This window comes from Nuphar pumila, chromosome 5 (genome assembly GCF_984573655.1).
Source record: "Nuphar pumila chromosome 5, dmNupPumi1.hap1.1, whole genome shotgun sequence".
NCBI lineage: Eukaryota > Viridiplantae > Streptophyta > Magnoliopsida > Nymphaeales > Nymphaeaceae > Nuphar > Nuphar pumila.
The window spans coordinates 16,480,248-16,503,232 of NC_143253.1; the positions used below are offsets into that span (position 1 = coordinate 16,480,248).

Sequence of the window (22,985 nt, forward strand, 5' to 3'; positions counted from 1 at the left end):
TAACACACTTAGACTGTCGGGTCTGGATACACCAGACCCGGATCCATATCTCTGTGTTGTAACATTATAAAAACACAGTTTAGGTCACGATTCTAAGTGGTGAAAATAGAAATCGTAACAGCCAAAAGCCTTGGGTTTCTTCTTCTTCGTCTCTCTCTCTCTTCCTCTCTCTCTTTTCTCTATACAGGTGAAAAACTTTCATGGTATCAAAGCATAGATCCGTCTAAGGCTGAAAAGGATTCCGGCAAGAGCGAAGTTCGGAAAATCGAGGTTTTTTTTTCCTTCTCCCTTTTTTTCTGTTCCTCCCCTCTTTGCTCACTCGTCCCCTCTTTCTGAATCTCTTGTGTACCCACACCTCACGTGGGTTTCTTTTCTTTGTGAAACCGTGATCCACGTGACCTCTATTCACGTGGGTTTCATATTTGGTGAATCTACGATTCACGTGCATCCTATTTACGTGAACACAGACTGTGGGTGACTGTGTTTCACGTGAATTGATTCACGTGAAACATCGAATCTTTCCTTAATTTTTTTCTTGATCTTCCTTTACCTAATCTCCTCTTAAGTCTGTTTTTGCATATTCGAATATTTTTTTTATAATTCTTTCTTGCTATGCTGTGAAACTTATTCCTTGATTATCTATTTCTATTCTTGTAAAAAAAAAGGAGTTTTTTTAACGTGTGAAGGCATTCTTCATCACGTCAATCTCAGTTTTTGGACTGCATAGAAAAGGTTCAGAAACTGAGTTCCTTGAATCTGACAGCTTGCGAATCTCTATCCTAAAAAAAAGGAAAGCGGGCTTAACTTTTTGTGAACACTCTTGTTGACATTCTCGTTGATTTTCATTCTCAAATGGACCCTTATCTCTCTCAATCAAATCTTTCTTCAAGTTTTTTCAACCAACTCGTTTATAAAAAGTTGAATACCTCAAATTTCTTGATTTGGAAGAGACAAATTATTCCTTTTATAAGGAGTCAAGGTCTCTTAGGTCACCTGGATGGAACCACTCTTGTTCCACCAGAATTTGTCCCGAGAGAAGAGAAAGATGATCAAGGGGCGAGTTTGATCGTGTATGTCAAAAATGTAGAATTTCTCAATTGGGAAAGGAAAGATCAATCAGTTGTCGCATACATCACCTCAACTCTGTCTCAAGAAATTCTAGTTGCCATTCCCGACAATTGTACAACGCTACAACTCTGTGAGCGACTGGTTCAGACGCATTCGCAGGTTTCTCAAGCAATGATGCTTTTACTAAAAAGGGAATTTCAGTTGTTAAAAAAAGAATCCATGACCATCATGGAATATTTGAACAAGATAAAGACCATCACAGATCAACTTGCAGTTATAGGATGTGCCGTAAGCGACAATGACATGGTGCAACAAACTCTGAGTGAATTGGGATCCGACTACAATATGATAGTCACTTCACTATTGTGCCTTCCTGCTCTTCCTTTCTTTGATGCGTTACGAGCGAAATTGATTCAGTATGAAATGACTCTGAAGGGATTCACTGAAGAAACTCACATCCACACAAATTCTCAAGAAGTTTTTGCCACATGAGTGACTTTGTAACGCCCTAAAAATCCAGGACTTGTAACTTTTAGAATAGTTTAGAAAGGTTTTAAATCATACGATTATCAGAGTTTAAATCGTACTTCAGCGGAAAATGATATTTTTAAAATCACAAGTCAATGGACCTTGAGCGCATTACAACGTAAACTTTCCTTTGTCGAATTCCGCACAACTATTGAAATCAAATGGTTTTGAAATGCAGTTTCAATAATTGAGAATTTGTTCATGGGATTTTTGCAACTCATTATATTTGTTGAAACCAATAAGAAGATTACTAAAACAGTTTTAGTAACTCAAGGTTTAATTAAAAGAGAATTTTTGAAATACACTTCATACCAAACTTACCAACATGTCCTCAGGAACGAAACGTCAGGGAAAGAGCTCTATCTTGATCTCATCGCGCCATCGTGTTATCGCAGAGTGTATCACCTATACATCACCTGCCATTAAAATGGGTCAGTTTCACTAAAAACTGGTAGGTGCACATACAAGACGATATAGAACATAGTTAAGCAAAATCATTTAATATGTCAAGTAGACATACAATTATATAACAATTTAATTTCAACCGATTCATGGAGCAACTATCATGAGCAAAATGCTAAAACTATTACAAGTATTTCACTGGCACAAGTAGGCTAATTATTATAAGCAAAGCACTGCATAAGCAAGCAAAATACGATGTTACATCAACCGCACATACAATTCCATAAGTATTGAAACCCGTTGCATGCTATAGCTTTCATACGCGCATAACTCAACAAATTGTGTGATCAGATTTAAATTATGTTTCGATATTAACTGGCCAAGTGGGTACACACAAGGCACGACTCTAGAAACAGCCTAGACTGATCCGGGGGTTTATTATCTTATGCATTTCAAGATAACCCGGATAGCTGACTGAGTCCGCACCTAAGGGGACGGTCAGTGACCTAGAGAGAAATCCCCAAAGCAGCAAAAACAATGGATGCATCCCGAACATGGAGAGCTACCACCTAGGATAATTATGGTAGTCCTTTTCTCCTAACTCCGATGACTGGGGAAGCCGAGTCTTTTGTTCGTAACTGCCATTAATGGCTCATCCATCGAAGTTTTTGTACCTTCCTGTCCTTTCTCCTAACAGGAGTCAGCGGTTCGAATGAGTACATCATGGGTAGTTAACTGAAGACCCATTCTACATACTCTGGTCTTTCGACCCAACTCGAGTATCTTGCCGGTGAAGGCGGAAATCATCACTTATTTAAGTGATCTCAACATTTTGTTATTTGCACTCATCAAGGTTGCCACAACTTACTTATTCAATCTTCGCAACGTAAGAAGACGCACTTGTCAAAAAGTACGGACGTACTTGTCAAAAGTACGACTACGATGAAATGGATATGATTTCACCAAAGAAACCCCAACAAATATTATCTGCAAAAGAAGTAACACAACACAATTTGGCAAGATAAGTCTTGAATTCATTTCAACAATATTTTGCATATTTCCTGATACAAAGTCGTCTCAGATCTCTCATCCGATCAACAAAGTACTTAACATGTCGTGCATGTCTAAAAGTACGCTACGCCAAAAAGGGAGGGTGCGTAGGCTTCTCAAAAGGAACACCCAATACATAACTTCATAACGATCCAAAGAATACAGTGATGCTCATTTTGCAAGATTCATCCTTAAAAGCCACAATTCACACAATGCACATCACTATCAATCTTGCATTCAAAATTTATTTTAATATCGACATGATTCGCATGACACGCAACACTAAGTTTAATAAATGAAGAATGAGTCCTTCAACAGAACCTCACTCGACCACAGACTCTTGCCCTCAATCGGGGTTATTTAAATTGAGCCGCAACTTGAATCAAGATTATAAAACATTTCTCCCAAGTGTGTGGACTTGGGAGGGCCCAAATGTGACTTCGCAATCCTGCGAGACTTAAAACTTAACTTTGCAAAAGCCGTGCAATTTGAAGAGCACTGGGTTGGCAGAAGGAAACTCGCTTTTGAAGAACTGCAATGCACAAGCATAACTTCTAGTGTTTTGAAAACAAGTGAAATCAGGATAGGCACAAGACTACATTTATGTAAGTACATTTTTACCATAAGTGTAAGCATATGCAGGTTATAACATGACGACAAGCACCTCTCGACTTGTGATGCTCACATCAAGCGAAAAGCACACAAGGTACCAAAAACATACCTTGTCTACTTAGATAGGCAAACACATAAGGAAATAAGTAATACATGAGACACGAAGTCGTACCTCACTCAAAGGAAACGTGCAGGCAAAAATGTATGCAATCAAACAAGGGTATATGTATTTCAAGAAATACGAAACCACACCTCAACTCATAATCAACTATGCAAAATAATGATTGAAGAACGAAATTGTACATCGGCCCATAGGAACGTACAAGCAAGTATATATGCAAGCAATTAAGGGCTTAAGTATTGCAAAAAGTACGAAACCACCTTCAACCACATAATCAAATACGCAAATTAATACTCAAAGAGTAAAATCATACCTTGACTCATAAAAATGCAGACAAGAAAATATGCAATGCAGAAGAAATATAAATATAAACATATCTAGCATGGACATCTTAATTATTTCAACTTAAATAGGTTCATTTATTGCCCTTTGTGCGACTTTACCCTACTTCGGAATTTTGTGTAGCTGCGTACGCCTACGCGTGAGAATAATACGAGGGTCGGGCCGCGGAGCACGAACAAGGCCTGTTGCGTAAGGTGCAAAGGTACGTTATTAATATGCATTTAAATGAATAGGGAAAACGACAACAAAGGACTGGGGTCTCGGCTTCTCTACCAAACAAGGCAAGGATCAACGGTTCCTGCCGACTAGAAACAGAGCGGGGTAGGGTCCAATGACCCATGCCGCCAAAGGAAACAGGTGCAGGGGCTATCGGCCCTTGCCGGATATTTAAAGAAGGGCAGGGGCCATCGACCCCTGCTGGGTTTCCGAAAAGGGAGGCAGGAGCCGAAGGCTCCTGCTGGCTTTAAAGGGCAGGGGCCATCGGCTCCTACCAGAAAGAGAAATGGCAGGGGCCGATGGCCCTTGCCGAAAAATGAGCAGAGAGGGGAGCGCAGGGGCCAAAGGCCCCCTGCGACTTCCAAAAGAGGAGGCAGGGGCCAATGGCCCCTGTCGTTCAGGGAGAAAAAGGGCAGGGGCCATCGGCTCCTGCTGGTCTTTAAAAAAAGAGAGGGGGGCAGGGGCCAAAGGCCCCTGTCAGGCTTGAGAAAGAAAATGGCAGGGGCCATCGGCCCCTGCTGGCTTTTAAAAGAAGAGGGGTAGGGCGGAAGGTAAGCAGAGAGAGAGAGTCGCAGGGGCCTTTGGCCCCTGCCTACGGTTGTCGGGAGAGGAGGGGGTAGAAGTAGAAAAAAAAAACAAAATGGGAGGAAGAGAAGAGGTGGGAGGGCTTACTTGGGGCTGCCGAAGAGGAGGGAAGTAGTCGGGCTGCCTCCACAGAGAGGAGCTCGTCGGCGTCGGCAACGAGAGAGAGATGGAGTCGGGGAGAGAAGAGATGCAGAGAGGGAGAGACGAGAGACGGAGGTGGCGTCGCGGTTCGCAGGGGCGTCGGTGCGAGGAGAAGGAGGCTCGAGAGGGAGGCATGCCCCCTCTGCCCTCCTGCGATGCTTTTAAAGAGCTCGTGAGGGGGGCGAAATTCGGGGAAACCCTCAAGGGTTTCCCTTATCTGCCGAGGCGGTGGAGCGGCGCGGGTGAGCTGCTTCGCACAGGCGAGAGGATTTGTTTTTAAACAAATCCTCCCTCTGTGTCGGGTTTTAAAACCCTGCCGATAACGGGCCCGGGTCGGGTCCGATAATTATTTTTTTTTTAACGTGGGTTTTACATCTTACCCTTCTTAAAAGAATTTCGTCCGCGAAATATCATTAAAAGATTATCTGCAACAATCTGGTTCTTAGTTAATCACTGTTAATGAGGATGTACTATATGTGTGAGTGATCCGAAACACTTCTGCTATTAAAGTAGTAAGGACAACACATAATAAATTCTTGAGAAAGGTTTGAAGCCAACAACTCGATCGAACAAAATGTGAGTGATTTTGTTAATAATTTATGTCTTCGCAAGAGTTTATATGGCGTCACAAAAAGGGTTTGGCAGAAGACTGGAAGAATGTTTATTCGTCACCTTCTACTAGATTCGATACGAATGAAGAGACACAACGGGACATTGCTCTAGTTTGTTTACGATTCTTGAACGGGGGTTTCTGTACTTTATTATAATCAGGTTGTCGTTCGTTACTCTTACTATTTCTAACAGACTCTTTGTCCGGAATAGCCTCAACTTATCCTCATATCTCAAGGCCTTGCGTGGCTAGTTGTCCTATCTTCGCTTAAGTTATCATTCTTAGAATGTCCCTAATTTTCATAGAAGACAAAAACATAACCTTGTATCAAGATCTAGAATCAACAAGGATCTGATTCTCTAATCTAAAACCAATATATAATCATGCTACAACAGAAAACCAAATTTAAATATTCATAACTTGCTATAACAATTGCTCTTAGAAGAGCATCATAGCACATCCTAATTTTCTTTGAAATCAAAATCTACAAGTTCCACGTTGGATCACTTGGTCTGGGAAATGTACGATCTCACAAGGAATTACCATCCTAGATGGTTTACCTGGTCTTGGACAATATACTTCATCACAGGAATTCACCGTCTTTGCGGCTACCCGATCTTTGACAGTGTACTTCCTCACAGAGATTCACCACTTTAGTCGGATTACCTGATCTTGATCATACATACCCTCACAGAGAATCTTTTGCGGATAATGTTCTTAATAGGTACCGAAATCAATGATACATGCATTAAAACAAACGACCACTCTCAGGGTCGATAGCTACCAATAATGGGCAAAAGTATATATTTATCATCAATATGCATCATCACTTCATCTCATATGGTATATAAATAAAAAATCACACCTTCACCAATAAGGTACGATGAATCATAGTTTACTATTCAACTTAAACATATATTGCATACTTTCAAAATTTGAGGTCACATGCATTTCAATCATATCATACAAAAGCATATTATCCTATGCATTATATCATTGCCATAAGGAGCATTGCATTATCTAAATCTAACCTCAAAGCATGAGTTCTATACAATGTGATTATGTATATATCAAGAATCAACTAAACCTCAAGATACGTAACTTCTATGCAGTTTGAGTTATGCACACAGGATTCAAGTCAGATATGCATCTAAGACATTCAAATCATTGTACCATCATATGCATTCACAATTTTTTTTTTTACATCAAATCACATCGCATTCAACCACTTCAGCGTGAAACACGCGCACGAATCTTCAAGACATTTTAGTCCAATATGATATCCATCAATCATGCTATACAGGTATGATATATTCTCACAAACAATTATAATGCAACCCTCTGCAACACAGTTATGTAGGCGTGATGTATCATCAAAACTAAGCGTTTGTAGTCGTGAGGTGTCATTCCTCTAAATAGTCTAAACTAATGATTTGTAGGCGTATAAGTCAACCACCTAAAAGTTAATCATTTGTAGGCGTAACAAGTCAACTAATCAGTTGTAGGCGTGGCATGTCATTTACCTGCATAAGCATCATAATCGTAAGGGTCTAGGTTGGACAAAATTCATACGTAATTTCACTAATAAACTTTTACTTGACAAGATCCGTACTGGAAAATAAAGTCTTACCCAAACTTATTAAAGTGTCTATTCGCTAATTCTCTACCTAACCCATCATGATGAAAATAAACACGGTTCACTACTCTCATTACTACTAGTGAGGCAACTTGGGTTGTTGCTGACTTTCCTTCGCGGTTCTCTTCTTCAGATCTGCTTCCTTCTTGCGACAAACTCTGGCGAAATGCCCCATCTTTCCGCAATAGAAACAACCTCCAGTGTCTCGAGGGCATGGTTGTCTAGGATGACCATAATTACACTTCGAGCATTTTCGACTAGACGATCGATGTAGCTTGATTCCTTTGCCTTGCTTTTGTTTCTTAGATGGGGATCCCTGCATTTTATCATTGGCAAGTCGGCATTTGCTGACTTTCTTACTCCCAATTGACTTTTTGTTTTGAATATCTTTAACTTGCTTTCCTTGCTCCAAGCCTTGTGTGGCCAGTTGTCACTGATCGTACTTTCGCTTATGACGACATTCTTTCACTGAATGATCCACCTTTCCACAGAAAGAGCAAATAATAGAATCTCGGGGGTACAATAGATTCAGGGGAACTTGATGGTTATCTATCTGCTTATCGCACTGACCCTGAAAGGTGTTCTCGCAAGCCACACTATGACTCAGGTTCTGGACCATAGATTGGAGATGAATAACGGCTCCGGTCAAAACATTTATTGCCTCGCTCACCTCATTATACGACATCTAAATCGAAGCAAAATATTTTAATCAAATTAAGTGCAAATCAATAAGATTAATAATACTTACTGTGCGATGTCGATGTCGGATGATCAAGAATCACTATTTAACATGGATTTTCTCTGTCGTTCTGATACCAAGTTGTAACGCCCCAAAAATCCAGGACTTGTAACTTAGAATATTTTAGAAAGGTTTGAAATCATATGATTATCAGAGTTTAAATCGTATTTCAGCGGAAAATGATATTTTTAAAATCACAAGTCAATGGACCTTGAGCGCATTACAACGTAAACTTTCCTTTGTCGAATCCCGCATAACTATTGAAATCAAATGGTTTTGAAATGCAGTTTCAATAATTGAGAATTTGTTCATGGGATTTTTGCAACTCATTATATTTGTTGAAACCAAGAAGAAGTTTACTAAAACAGTTTTAGTAACTCAAGGTTTAATTAAAAGAGAATTTTTGAAATACACTTCATACCAAATTTATCAACATGTCCTCAGGAGCGAAACGTCAAGGAAAGAGCTCTATCTTGATCTCATCGCGCCATCGTGTTATCGCAGAGTGTATCACCTATACATCACCTGCCCATAAAATGGGTCAGTTTCACTAAAAACTGATAGGTGCACATACAGGACGATATAGAACATAGTTAAGCAAAATAATTTAATATGTCAAGTAGACAAACAATTATATAGCAATTTAATTTCAACAGATTCATGGAGCAACTATCATGAGCAAAATGCTAAAACTATTACAAGCATTTCACTGGCACAAGTAGGCTAATAATTATAAGCAAAGCGCTGCATAAGCAAACAAAATACGATGTTACATCAACCACACACACAATTCCATAAGTATTGAAACAAGTTGCATGTTATAGCTTTCATACGTGCATAACTCAACAAATTGTGTGATCGGATTTAAATTATGTTTCGATATTAACTGGCCAAGTGGGTACGCACAAGGCACGACTCTAGAAACAACCTAGACTGATTCAGGGGTTTATTATGTTATGCATTTCAAGATAACCCGGATAGCTGACTGAGTTCGTACCTAAGGGGACGGTCAGTGACCAAGAGAGAAATTCCCAAAGCAGCAAAAACAATGGATGCATCCCGAACATGGAGAGCTACCTCCTAGGATAATTATGGTAGTCCCTTTCCCCTAACTCCGATGACTGGGGAAGCCGAGTCTTTTGCTCGTAACTGCCATTAATGGCTCGTCCATCAAAGTTTTTGTACCTTCCCGTCCTCTTTCCTTACAGGAGTCAGCGGTTCGAATGAGTACATCATGGGTAGTTAACTGAAGACCCATTCTACATACTCTGATCTTTCAACCCAACTCGAGTATCTTGCCGGTGAAGGCGGAAATCATCACTTATTTAGGTGATCTCAGCATTTTGTTATTTGCACTCATCAAGGTTGCCACAACCTACTCATTCAATCATCGCAACGTAAGAAGACACACTTGTCAAAAAGTACAGACGTACTTGTCAAAAGTACGACTACGATGAAATGAATATGATTTCACCAAAGAAACCCCAACATATATTATCTGCAAAAGAAGTAACACAACACAATTTGGCAAGATAAGTCTTGAATTCATTTCAACAATATTTTGCATATTTCCTGATACAAGGTCGTCTCGGATCTCTCGTCCGATCAACAAGGTACTTATCATGTCATGCATGTCTAAAAGTACGCTACTCCAAAAAGGGAGGGTGCGTAGGCTTGTCAAAAGGAACACCCAATACACAACTTCATAACGATCCAAAGAATATAGAGATGCTCATTTGGCAAGATTCATCCTTAAAAGCCACAATTCACACAAGGCACATCACTATCAATCTTGCATCCAAAATTTATTTTAATATCGACATGATTCGCACGACACGCAACACTAAGTTTAATAAATGAAGAATGAGTCCTTCAACAGAACCTCACTCGACCACATGCTCTTGCCCCCAATCGGGGTTATTTAAATTGAGCCGCAACTTGAATCAAGGTTATAAAACATTTCTCCTAAGTGTGTGGACTTGGGAGGGCCCAAATGTGACTTCGCAATCCTGCGAGACTTAAAACATAACTTTGCAAAAGCCGTGCAATTTGAAGAGCACTGGGTTGGCAGAAGGAAACTCGCTTTTGAAGAACTGCAATGCACAAGCACAACTTCTAGTGTTTTGAAAACAAGTGAAATCAGGATAGGCACAAGACTACATTTATGTAAGTACATTTTTACCATAAGTGTGAGCATATGCAGGTTATAACATGACGACAAGCACCTCTCGACTTGTGATGCTGCACATCAAGCGAAAAGCACATAAGTAACACAAAAGGTACCAAAAACATACCTTGTCTACTTAGATAGGCAAACACATAAGGAAATAAGTAATACACGAGACACGAAGTCGTACCTCACTAAATGGAAACGTGCATGCAAAAATGTATGCAATCAAACAAGGGCATATGTATTTCAAGAAATACGAAACCACACCTCAACTCATAATCAACTATGCATAATAATGATCGAAGAACGAAATTGTACATCGACCCATACGAACGTACAAGCAAGTATATATGCAAGCAATTAAGGGCATAAGTATTGCAAAAAGTACGAAACCACCTTCAACCACATAAGCAAATACGCAAATTAATACTCAAAGAGTAAAATCATACCTCGACTCATAAAAATGCAGACAAGAAAATATGCAATGCAGAAGCAATATAAATATATGCATATCTAGCATGGACATCTTAATTATTTCAACTTAAATAGGTTCATTTATTACCCTTTGTGCGACTTTACCCTACTTCAGAATGTTGTGTAGTTGCGTACGCCTACGCGTGAGGATAATACGTGGGTCGGGCCGCGGAGCACGAACGGGGCCTGTTGCGTAAGCTGCAAAGGTACGTTATTAGTATGCATTTAAATGAATAGGGAAAACGACAACAAAGGACTGGGGTCTCGGCTTCTCTACAAAACAAGGCAGGGATCAACGATTCCTGCCGACTAGAAACAGAGTTGGGTAGGGTCCAATGACCCATGCCGCCAAAGGAAATAGGTGTAGGGGCTATCGGCCCCTGGCAGATATTTAAAGAAGGGCAGGAGCCATCGGCTCCTGCCAGACGACTAAGAGAGGGGCAGGGGCCATTGGCTCCTGCTGGGTTTCCAAAAAGGGAGGCGGGAGCCGAATGCTCCTACTGGCTTTAAAGGAAGGGCAGGGGCCATCGGCCCCTACCAGAAAGAGAAATGGCAGGGGCCGATGGCCCCTGCCGAAAAATGAGCATAGAGGGGAGCGCAGGGGCCAAAGGCCCCCCTCGACTTCCAAAAGAGGAGGTAGGGGCCAATGGCCCCTGTCGTTCAGGGAGAAAAAGGGTAGGGGCCATCGGCCCCTGCTGGTCTTTAAAAAAAAAGAGGGGGCGGGGGGGGGGGGGGCAAAGGCCCCTGTCAGGCTTGAGAAAGAAAATGGTAGGGGCCATCGGCCCCTGCTGGCTTTTAAAAGATGAGGGGCAGGGGCCGATGGCCCCTTCCGGAAGGTAAGCAGAGAGAGCGAGAGTCTCAGGGGCCTTTGGCCCTTGCCTACGACTGTCGGGAGAGGAGAAGGTAGAAGAAGATGAAAAAAAAAACAAAATGGGAGGAAGAGAAGAGGTGGGAGGGCTTACCTGGGGCTGCTGAAGAGGAGGAAAGTCGTCGGGCTGCCTCGACAAAGAGGAGCTCGTCGGCATCGGCAACGAGAGAGAGATAGAGTCGGGGAGAGAAGAGATGCAGAGGGGGAGAGATGGAGGTGGCATCGCGGTTCGCAGGGGCGTTGGTGCGAGGAGAAGGAGGCTCGAGAGGGAGGCATGCCCCCTCTGCCCTCATGCGATGCTTTTAAAGAGCTCGTGAGGGGGGCAAAATTCGGGGAAACCCTCAAGAGTTTCCCTTATCTGCCGTGGGGGTGGAGCGGCGCGGGTGAGCTGCGGCGCACAGGGGAGAGGATTTGTTTTTAAACAAATCCTCCCTCTGTGTCGGGTTTTAAAACCCTGCCGATAACGAGCCCGGGTCGGGTCCTGACCCGACTCGGCTTGGGTCCGATAATTAAATTTTTTTTAACGTGGGTTTTACAGACTTATGGTAGAGGACGAGGACGAGAAGGACAAGGGCGAAGTGGATATGGAGGGCGTGGTCTGCTTTCTACTCCAAATATGTCTGCTCATGCGCAGGGATCAAGATCCATCCCCACTTGCTTCTTTTGTAACAAAAAGGGGCATATCAAGGCGAATTGTTGGCACAATTCAGAGAATAAAGGAAAGGGCCCACAGACAGAAACAAAAAGAAAGTTCACAAATACCAAAGATAGTGGAGAGATCAAAGATCTACTAATATCTGCCTTGTCAAAGTTGAAATTGAAGCAGAGTGATGAAGGCACTTGGTTTGTTGAGTCTGGAACAACGACTCATGTGACAGGTGATGCAGGTAAGATTTTTAACCCTATTCCTTATTTTGGAAAAAGTAAGATTGTTACTGGAGATGGATCCCACCATCCTGTTTTTCATGTTGGAAAAATTGTCATTCCCATGTCACATTCCACTCTTACTCTTTCTGATGTTCTTCATGCTCCTGACATTAAGAAAAACATCGTCTCTGTCTCCAAGCTTATTGATGATAATAATGCTTCAGTTGAATTTACTCCCTTCTCTATGCAGGTCAAGGACCTATGTACTAGGGAAACATTTGCTGAAGGAAAAGACGAGGCAATATGTATGTCTTTGAAGAAGCTCCATGTCATGCTGTCCGCCCTGTTCATCTGAATTCGAAGCCTTCGTTAGAGTGGTGTTCATCTTCTTGTGCCAGTGTTTTTAGTATTTCTGAATGTAATAAGCCGTTCTTATGGCATAGTCGGTTAGGACATTGTGGAAGTCATTTCATTGAGAAACTTGTCTCTAATAATCTCATTCCCAAAGAAAGTCTCAATGGAAATGACAACAGTCATAAGTGTTCCAGTTGTCTTTCATGTAAGAGTCATGTATTGCCTTTCCATTTCATTAATAAGAGAGCTTTAAAACCTTTTGAGATTATTTGTTCTGATGTATGGGGACCCGCCCCAATTGTCTCTGGATCTGGGAGCAGATACTATCTAATCTTTGTTGATAGTTATTCTCGACACACCTGGATATATTTCATAAAGAATAAGTCGGAAGTCTTCTCTTTATTTCAAAATTTTCTTTCCTTGGTCAAAAATCAATTTTCTGAGTCCATTCAATTTTTCCAATGTGATGGAGGTGGGGAATTCTCATCCCGTGATTTTGTTTCTTTTTTCTTCGAAATAATGGAATAGGAAGAAGGGTTTTTTGCCCTCGCACCCCTCAACAAAATGGGATTGTTGAACGAAAGTATAGACATATTGTTGAAAGTGCCATGAGTATGCTTCATGACATAAATCTACCTATCAACCTATGGACAGAAGCCTTTCATTCTGTTGTGCATGTGATAAGTAGACTGCCCATGGTTGTTCTGGAAAATAAGTCTCCTTATCACTGTCTTTTTTGGAGCTCATCCTAGTTATCATGATTTGCGTGTCTTTGGTTGTGTTTGCTATGTGCATATTGATCAGTCTCTGAGAAACACGTTTCAGGACAAAACCCATAAATGTAGGTTTGTGGGATATGCAGATGACTACAAAGGATATAGGTGTTATGATCCCACCAACATACGTATCAGAATCTCAGGAAATGTTGTCTTTGATGAACAAAATTTTGATGATGGAGCTGATGCAACGAATATGCCAACTGAAGTTTACTATCCTTGGTTGAGTTCAGAACTTTTTGTTGACTCCAATAAAGCATGCTTCTCAGATTGCGTGCAACAAAAAGAAGAGAGTTTTGAAGACACTGGGACGTCGGGATCACAGAATACAGAAGAAGTATCAAGCAGATACAAAGGCATTGTCTATTCTAGACAGTGACCGACAACATGAAGCCATTCAGATCATGTCTCAGACGCAATCCGACTCCTTCTCATACTCTTGAGGTCAGAAAATCAAACCGCATACGACATCCCATTGACAGGTGGGTTAGCTATGGCAACTTCTCATTGGATCTTCAACTCTTCTTAACTGCTCTCAATAAGGAAGATGAGCCTACCATGTACTACCAGGCATTCACTTCTACCAAGTGGGTAGAAGCCATGAATAATGAAATGCAAGCCTTGCATGAATGTGGAACCTAGGAAGTTGTTCCCAGACCACCTGACAAAAATATTGTTGGATGTAAATGGGTCTACAAAATAAAGTACAAGCCAGATGAAACCATTGAATGATACAAGGCAAGGATTGTGGCAAAAGGATTCATTCAAGAAGCAGGGCGAGACTATGATGAGACCTTCAGTCCGGTTGTAAGAATGGGAACAATCCGAATTATTATTTCCCTGGCTATTGAACATGTATGGAAGTTGAGTCAGCTTGATGTGAAAAATGCATTCTTGCATGGGGACTTAAAGGAGGAAGTATACATGGAGCAACCCTCTGGGTATCAAGAACAAAATTGTAAAACTCATGTGTGCAAGTTAAAAAGAGCTATCTATGGTCTGAAGCAAGCATCTTGCTCATGGTTTGATAGCTTCTTGCTAGAGATTTAGAAACATGGATTTTCACGTTCCATGCTGGACCACTCATTATTTATCTTTAGAAGTCAGACTGTGAGCACTCTGTTATTAATTTATGTCGATGATATTGTCATCACAGGAAACTCTGCGACCCACATTCAAGAAGTAAAAGACTTACTAGGTCAGAGGTTCAAAATGAAAGATCTTGGAGTTCTACGTTATTTCTTTGGCGTAAAAGTTGATAACCAGACTCATGGCTTGACACTCACTCAGCACAAGTACACTGTAAATGTTCTCAACAAGGCAGGCATGAAGACCGCAAACCTCTGGGAACTCCGAGTGTGCTTCATCAAAAACTTAGCACTCAGGATGGAGATCTGTGTGATGACCCCACCAGGTATCGAAGCATAATAGAAATGTTACAGTACCTCACATTCACCAGACCTGATATTGTTTATTCAGTCAATCAAGTGTCTCAATTTATGCATGTGCCACGTACTGGACATATGGAAGCAGTCAAGAGGATCCTTAGATATCTGAAAGGGACTATTGTGGATGGATTGATATATTCTCCTAGGTCATATGGCAAAGATGAGCACAGACTCACTGCTTATTGTGATGCAGACTGGGCAGGAGATCCTGATGAACGAAGAACATCAGGATATTGCATTTTCATTGAAAAAAATTTAGTCTCTTAGAGCAGTAAAAAACAAAAGGTCATCGCTAGATCAAGCACTGAGGCTGAGTATAAATCTATGGCTGCTGCTACTGCCGAAGTCACATGGATCAGGCATCTACTAACTGAAGTAGGAGAAAAGATTTCCCACACTACTTTGCTATGTGACAACGAAAGTGCGATCAATATGTCATTCAATCCAGTACATCACAGTCGTGCCAAGCACATTGAGATCGATCAACACTTTGTGAGACAGAAGGTTGAAGAAAAAGAGATTGAGCCTGAGTTCGTCAATACTGAAAGATAAGTTGCAGATCTATTTACCAAAGGGTTAACAAAGGATCATTTTTGGATGCTTAAAGGCAAGTTGTTCATGGTCTAAAACCATGATCAACTTGAGGGGGGGTGAAAAAGGTGAAAAAGAATCCGACCCGATCCACGTCGATCCATGGATTGTGTACAGCCATGTAACATATCCATACTTATGTATTGTAACACACTTAGACTGTCGGGTCTGGATACACCAGACCCGAATCCATATCTCTGTGTTGTAACATTATAAAAACACTGTTTAGGTCATGATTCTAAGTGGTGAAAATAGAAATTGTAACAGCCAAAAGCCTTGGGTTTCTTCTTCTTTGTCTCTCTCTCTCTCTTCCTCTCTCTCTTTTCTCTATACAGGTGAAAAACTTTCATAGGTGTCGATGCGTGTCAACACGAGTACGGAGGAAAAAATAGAGTGTCCGTGTGACATGGACAGTCAATTAATTGAAAAAAAATCCAGTCATTAAGAAGGGATGAAGATTAAAAAGAAGCAAGAAAAGGACGAAAGATGAAGACCAGAAGAAGGGTAGAAGAACGTGAAGGAGAATGGAAGAAAAAGAAAAGAAGAAGAGGAGGAGGAGGAGGAGGAAGAACCTAACCCATTGGGCCTCCCCCCCTTTTTTATGTATTAGTTTTGGGTCAAACATGGGTTTTGAGCTCCATTTGACCCAATCAGTTTGAGGCATGTGCATTAACCTGAGGTGCACCTTTTCTCAAGGCCTATGAGGCACATGCCTTGGGCCTTTTGCGCTACACATGCATGCCTCAAGGCACAAAGGGCCTCTCCTTGAGGCGAGACATGCTTTTTGGATCTTGAGGCACATTTTTAATACTGCTTTTTTCAAAGTAATTACCATAGAAAAATGGAAAAGATTGAGTTCTTACCTCCATGATGGGGCTTAAGATTGCACCTGGGATATTCTGTTGATTTTGGATCTGTATTCCTGTTTCTGTATTCCTGGTTTTCTTGTCGTTTCTTAAATTGAGTGCTCTCCTTTCTTTCTGTTCTTTATTTGGTTCTTAAACTCAGGGAGGCTGTTGAGATTGTATTTCACAAACTAATCATTTTATTCTGATTACAGATACCTAGGGATGATGAAGGAGAGCCTTCATATGCAGATTTCATATGTCAAGATTGTGCACTCACTTGTTCTTTCTTGAAACTTTACCCTCCATCCATTTGGGCACTATCTGGTAGTAAGGGTGTGGGAATCCAAAATGAATCTTCATCTTCTGCTGTTCCTGATAAGGATAGTTCTCTTGAAAATCCAAAATCTGATTGTGTTGCAAATGATGCTGTATCTGTTGCTGGATTGAGGAAGAACAATATTCAGGACGAAGGAAATTCAGAGAAAAGCAGTGTCCTGGACCAAGAAAATACATTGCATGATACTCCTGCCAATGGTACTACTTGCATTCTTGGGCTTGACCTACATTGGACATCATCTGTTCTGGAGAAGAAACCAATGTTCCTTTCAAAGGCCTGGAGGGATTGTCTCTGCCAATGTATGACTTGTAAGGAGTTATACACCAAAAAAGGTATTATTTATTTGATTGACAAAGAGGACTCAATGGAGGAATATGAGAAGGTGGCAAAGCAGAAGAGAGCAGAGAATTTACAGCAGCAAGAGGGTGCTGAACTTAATTTTCTTAACAAACTTAATCACGTTCAGCAGATAGAGATTCTTAGTGGCATTGCAGACATGAAGAATGAATTTCGATCATTCCTGGTTTGTCTCTTCAACTTCAAGCATGTCTTTCCTTGTTTTCTTTTCCATCTCAATAATGCATTAGTTTTTAAGCTTCTAATTGTGCTAAATAGTGGTTGCAATGAGAGTGTAGCTTTCCCAGTTGTGATAGTTTGCTTTCTTCTTTCCCATAATTGTTGCAAGACTTTGAGTTTTGTTATGAGATAAGGACAGTTGATTAAAATCATCTTATTTGAGTTCTGGAATGATGTTGCTTGTGATGACTGAATAATAGACCAAGTGAGTCTTACATAGTCCGAGAGTGATTGTATTGGTCGGTCTTAGATGACTCATAGTCTCTTGGAACTTGCAAAACTGAATAATAGACCAAGTGAGTCTTACATAGTGGTGTCTACTTTTTTTCAAAATATTTTAAAAGATATTTTCAATAAAAATCAAGTGTAAACCGCACACCAAATCTAAATAACAGGCTCACACAAAAGTGGTGAAGTCTAAGTCGAACCACAAAGAACGGGATAAGAACAAGTATTCCAAACAAATCACACTCTTTATTGCCTATTACAAAAGCACGACCGGAAATAAAATTTAAATGGATTACAACCCTGCTTAATGCCCTAACTATAAAAACTTCAAATATAACTGCGAGCTAGCTTTCTTTAACCCGTGTGCAAGGAACTTTAGTGCGTCCACTTCAACCACCTTGGTGCTCGTTGAGGCCACTACCTTCAATAACACAAAACGGAAACCCAAAAGACAACTATTTCACTACTGTGTTAGTGACCTGACAAAGACTCAACTAGACTTAACTTAAACACTCAAAACTTAACTTTAGGTTTTGATTTTTTGACGAAAATCGGTACCTCACACATGCAAAGCAACCCAATTAAGACACAAAAAACTCACGAAATACAATCTCAGACACTTAATTTAAAAAAATAAAAACAAAAATAATTTTCAAAAATTGTTGCAACTAAAATCGAAAGTCGGATTTTTGTAGGGTCAGAAAAACCGACTTCATCATAATGGCTGTAAAATCTCAATCCCTGGTTGGATTGAGCTGAACTTTGGAGAGAATACTCTAGACACGTACAACTAACACATACTAAAATTTCAGCCTTAAACTTCTCTTTGGATCGATTGAAATAGTTTGTTTATCAGACCGGAAAATTCAGGCCTGATACAAAATTTGGCCGATGAAGAAAAGAGTTTTCCAGTAAAAATAAAAATTCTAAAACATAAAACAATGATTCTAAACGATTTTAAACAATTCTAATACACAAAAATCCTAAATAGTAGATCTAAATATGCAAGAAAAATAAAGACGAAATCTGATCTACATGTAAGACACCTTAAAAACATAAAGAAGAGGTAGAAGAAGAAACTTACTGACGACGGTTCTTGATTTTGGATTGGGTTGAGAAAAGAGCGGATCTCTCCTATGATGGTGTTGCATCTCAGAGGTTGCCCACAATGTGAGGGGTTGATGTGAGATGGTTGCTGCATATGAAACTCACGTGGAGAGGAAGAAAGGAGAGAGACTTTCCCAATTTGGAAAAGAAGATGAAGGGGGGGGGGACTCCTAAGGAGAAAAATCCCTCTTTAGGTTTCCTAATCTATTTATAATGATAACCTAAAAAAATAATTTTTAAATTTCTAAAAACACTTCCAACATTCTTATTTTAAAAAAACACTCAAAAGCAATATTTATTTCTAAAACTATACTACAAATATCATTATTTCATAACAATTCCAAGGTGGTGCCCCCTATGGAGGGTTATTTTGGACTTTTTAACCTTTGCCTAGCTGGATTTGAGATTGGAGCATGTAAGATTTGGATCTTGACCCTGAATTTTTGCTCCAACTGCTTTGCAATAACTCTAGAATGCTCGAATTGCATTTGATTTGGATGAAATTCACACCAAAAACTCTTTGCACACAAAAACACCAAAATTTCTCAACCATGGGTATTTTAACATTAAAATCAATGAAATTCATGCATACATTGTATGAAAATACATGTAATTTATGCTTGATCACATAGTCCGATAATGATTGTATTGGTATTTTTATCAATTTTATTTAAGAAACACATCAAAAGGCATTTTTGCTTTTTTATAATACAAATAATACTCATGTCATGTATCTTTGATGAACTTTCAAAACTTTTTATGCTGGTGAAGATTGCATGAAACTAAATTGTTTTTAAATTTTTTAAGGGTATATTGCAGTTCTAAGTGTCCACAAAAAACCATGTAGATTGTGTGTTGTGTCTTTATAAAATCAAAAGGGGCCAATGGTTCTGGGCACAAACTCTTGAAATAGTTTTTATAGCTCATTCAAGATGAACAAAGAATCTTGGTGATGCAAGCTTTTTAATCAATAAATGGTGCCAAAGAAGTATTATTACACGACTGTGTGCGTATGTCTATAATTATCTCTTCCTCTCTCTCCATATATATGTGGAGAGAGAGAGAGAGAGAGAGAGAGAGAGAGAGAGAGAGAGAGAGAGAGAGAGAGAGAGAGCATTTATATACAGGTGTATGTACTTCAAAATTTATATTGATTGACTTCTTGTTAACTGAATGCAGGAGTCTACTGACCCATCTAAGCCTGTCACTCCAGATGATATCCGACAGGTCTTTGATAACCTTGCGAAGAAGCGTCAAAGGCTGCTGTAGGTGCTACTATACTGTTTGCTTTAGTTTTCCTGAATAGTTTAAGACTTCTGTAGCAGCTGTATGGAAAGTAGGAAACTTTGAAAGGGAGGTGTTAAACTTACCCTTGCTTTTTTAAGTTTTATGTATTAGAGGATAATTTAAGAGCTTATATGCCTTGTTTCTAGGAGAAAAAAAAATGTAACTACGCTCATATGCATTACAAATGTTGTAATCAAAAGTGTTGACAATTTGTTACAAAATTCTTGGTTATTTCTTCGAGTAAAGGTTGTGTTGTTGTTTATGCCCTTCACTTGTTCATCTTTAAGACATCGTTCTCTCGTATATTCTTTATGCATACTTGCTTGGTAGGAGGACTTCTGGTGGTAATCTGTCCATCTTTTATGCTTTCCTCCTTTTATCCCTTGAAATGCATAATATGATATCTATGAGAATTCTAAAAGGCTATTAATATTGAAGCATAGTGACAAGTTTGAAACAGCAATTCTGCCCTGAAATTCTTAGGAGGTATTCAGAAATTTCATTTTCTCAAATTTTGATCAAATCTAGGCAACAATAAACAAATTAAAAATAAAATTAATTAAATAGAATAAAATATGTGAAAAATCAAATGGAAGCTTTTCCTTGGGATTTTTCCAATAAAGAAATGCATATACATGTTATTTTGAATATTGTGATTTCATTAGTATTTTCATCTTTTGCAAAATATTTTGGACACACTATTCCAAAATTTTTAGAGCCCTTAGAAAGTTCATCAAATATTTAATAATAATCAATTTTATTTTAGTTTTTATCCCCTCCCCGTGATTAGTATTTGGCTTCCCATTTGATCCTATATTGCTTCCTTTTTTATTTTTATTTTGCTTTTAAATTGATTCTTATAAATTTTAAAATACCTCACTTCTTGCTTTTACTAGTTTAGTTTCTTGCTTCTGCTTCTTAGTCTGGTAACTTTTGTTCCAATCTTCTAGGTTTCAATTACTTATGCTAATGTACTCCTTGGTTGACTTCCCTAAGTAGGTTGTCTAAATTTCATATACCCTGTGACAAATAATTGGTTTGAAGGGCGTTTTTTGTATTTTTCTAATGAAAACTGCCAGATTTTTCTCTTATTTTGATTTGCACTGTTATTTGTTAGATTGGAGTTATATTTGTAACTGTGAATTAACTGAATCTTGAATCCTATGTGCTTTGATGCGGTGATATGATTTTAAGTTTTCATTTCAAAATTTATAATGTTATTCTATCTTTATTCACAGACATTTTTCTGTTATTTTTGTTTGTTTTCTCATTTTTTTGTAAACAAAGAGTTGCTGCTTCTCATGGCCTTGCCTAGTACGTGCCCATGCTTAGTAATCCTGACCGCTTGGGCCTTTACACGACTGGTTGTAGCAAAATGGGTTGCATGTATTGCAAAACTAAAATTATCTCGAGTTTCTGATGTTTGCTTGCATTCTCTGACGTTTCCATACTTGTGCTTTCTTCGGGTGTTGTGCTTCTGTGGTGTTTGCTGTGAATGTCTGTACTGATGCCTGCTCAGTCTAAGTGTGTTGCCTGTGCGACTTTCCATATTTTGAAAAGGCCCTATTATTTTAACTTTTTTATTTCTGATTTTTTTGTAAATACATTATTTGCATTTTGTTGCTTTGGAAACATGAAAAATTGTTGAGTAATTTACAAGAAGCCACATAACTTATCAGCTATTTATGAAAAGCTGCCTAACGTTTTAGTTATTACATGTAGCTGCCTGCTGTTGTATTTATGTTTCAAAGACATGCTTGGTCTGAAAATTATCTGAATGACCTTTTGTTTGGTCTAACAAATGTGATAAAAAATCCCTCATTGTTGATTTGTTTAATAGAAGATCATAAGATAAAAGTTGTTTTATAAGAAAAAAAAGGACAAAAATATCATTTTGTACCTTGGTCAGGTTTTTGAAATGCATCTAGAAGAAGTAGCTGGTTGAATGACGTAGAACGTCTTTGTGCAAGCACAAAAATCTCCACCAAAGAGAAAATCTGCCAATCGTGCATTGGCAGGCTTCCAGTTGGTAAGAACCTTGAGGTCCCCCATGTCCATTGGGGAGCAGATCTAGCTTCGTCCTTCCGGGGAGGGATGCCCTGTGGGTTTCAAACTCCTGATATCTTGTCAACTTGGTGATGCTCATAAACACGCCTAACTATCAGATAAGTTAAGCCCTTGTAGGTCGTCCTTATCATCTTTGCTTAATTCCAATGACGTATTGACCTTGGTAGGTGCACCATTATGGACTACAAAATTAACCATGCTTTAGATAACAGCAAACCATCCACACCACTTACTGTATGACTGTTGAATAAGACAGGGAAGATGTGTTAAGGAAAAAGAAAAAAAAAATGAAGAAAAGAAGCCCTTACTTTGATAAGATTGTGTTAATCTTGTGAGAGACTTGCTGATCTAGTTAGCCTAGCTTCGAGTCTTTTGGTAACTCCTTGAGTCAGGTGACCTTCAGTCACTCTTGGGCCACAATTGAGATTCAATCAGTCCTAGTTGTTTGGTCATCTTTACGCAATGATGACGAAGAGAGAGAGAGAGAGAGAGAGAGAGAGAGAGAGAGAGAGAAGTGAAGACTGCCTTTAAAAAAAAAGTCAAGTGAATCACAGTTTGTCCTTTTCTGGGTTAAAAGGTGGATTTCATGGTTAAAGTAGATTTGCCTCGATTTTTTTTATCGTATCATTGATTATTTTGATTTTGAGAGAGAGAGAGAGAGAGAGAGAGAGATCATGATTATATGGTCCACATTCTTTTTACAATAGACATGTTGAGGTATATTGCACCATCTGAAAGGTTGCACCATTCTTGCTTTTTCATTCGAACTTTTTTAATTTAAAGGTGACAAATTCCTTAGAAAATGGATTTGTTAACCGCATGAAAATTTCTTAGAATGCATACAAGAACTGAGAGGGAAAAAAGGAAGTAGCAACCTTTCACCACGTCAAATAAAAAAGAAAGAAAGAAAAAAAAAAAACAAAGCTATCCTTGAAAT

General features: G+C 39.4%; 1 protein-coding gene across 1 annotated transcript in view; it reads left to right on the plus strand.

Annotated features, from left to right (window-relative positions):
- LOC149836941 (uncharacterized) overlaps positions 1-20,202 on the plus strand; it is a 34,453-nt gene extending 14,251 nt beyond the window's left edge. Inside the window, exons 5-6 of the mRNA XM_090007185.1 lie at positions 16,659-17,306; positions 19,874-20,202. Coding sequence (XP_089863311.1) covers positions 16,659-17,306; positions 19,874-19,963 — 738 coding nt within the window. The 3' untranslated portion in view covers positions 19,964-20,202. The remainder of the gene's footprint in view (positions 1-16,658; positions 17,307-19,873) is intronic.
- The last annotated feature ends 2,783 nt before the right edge of the window (positions 20,203-22,985 follow it).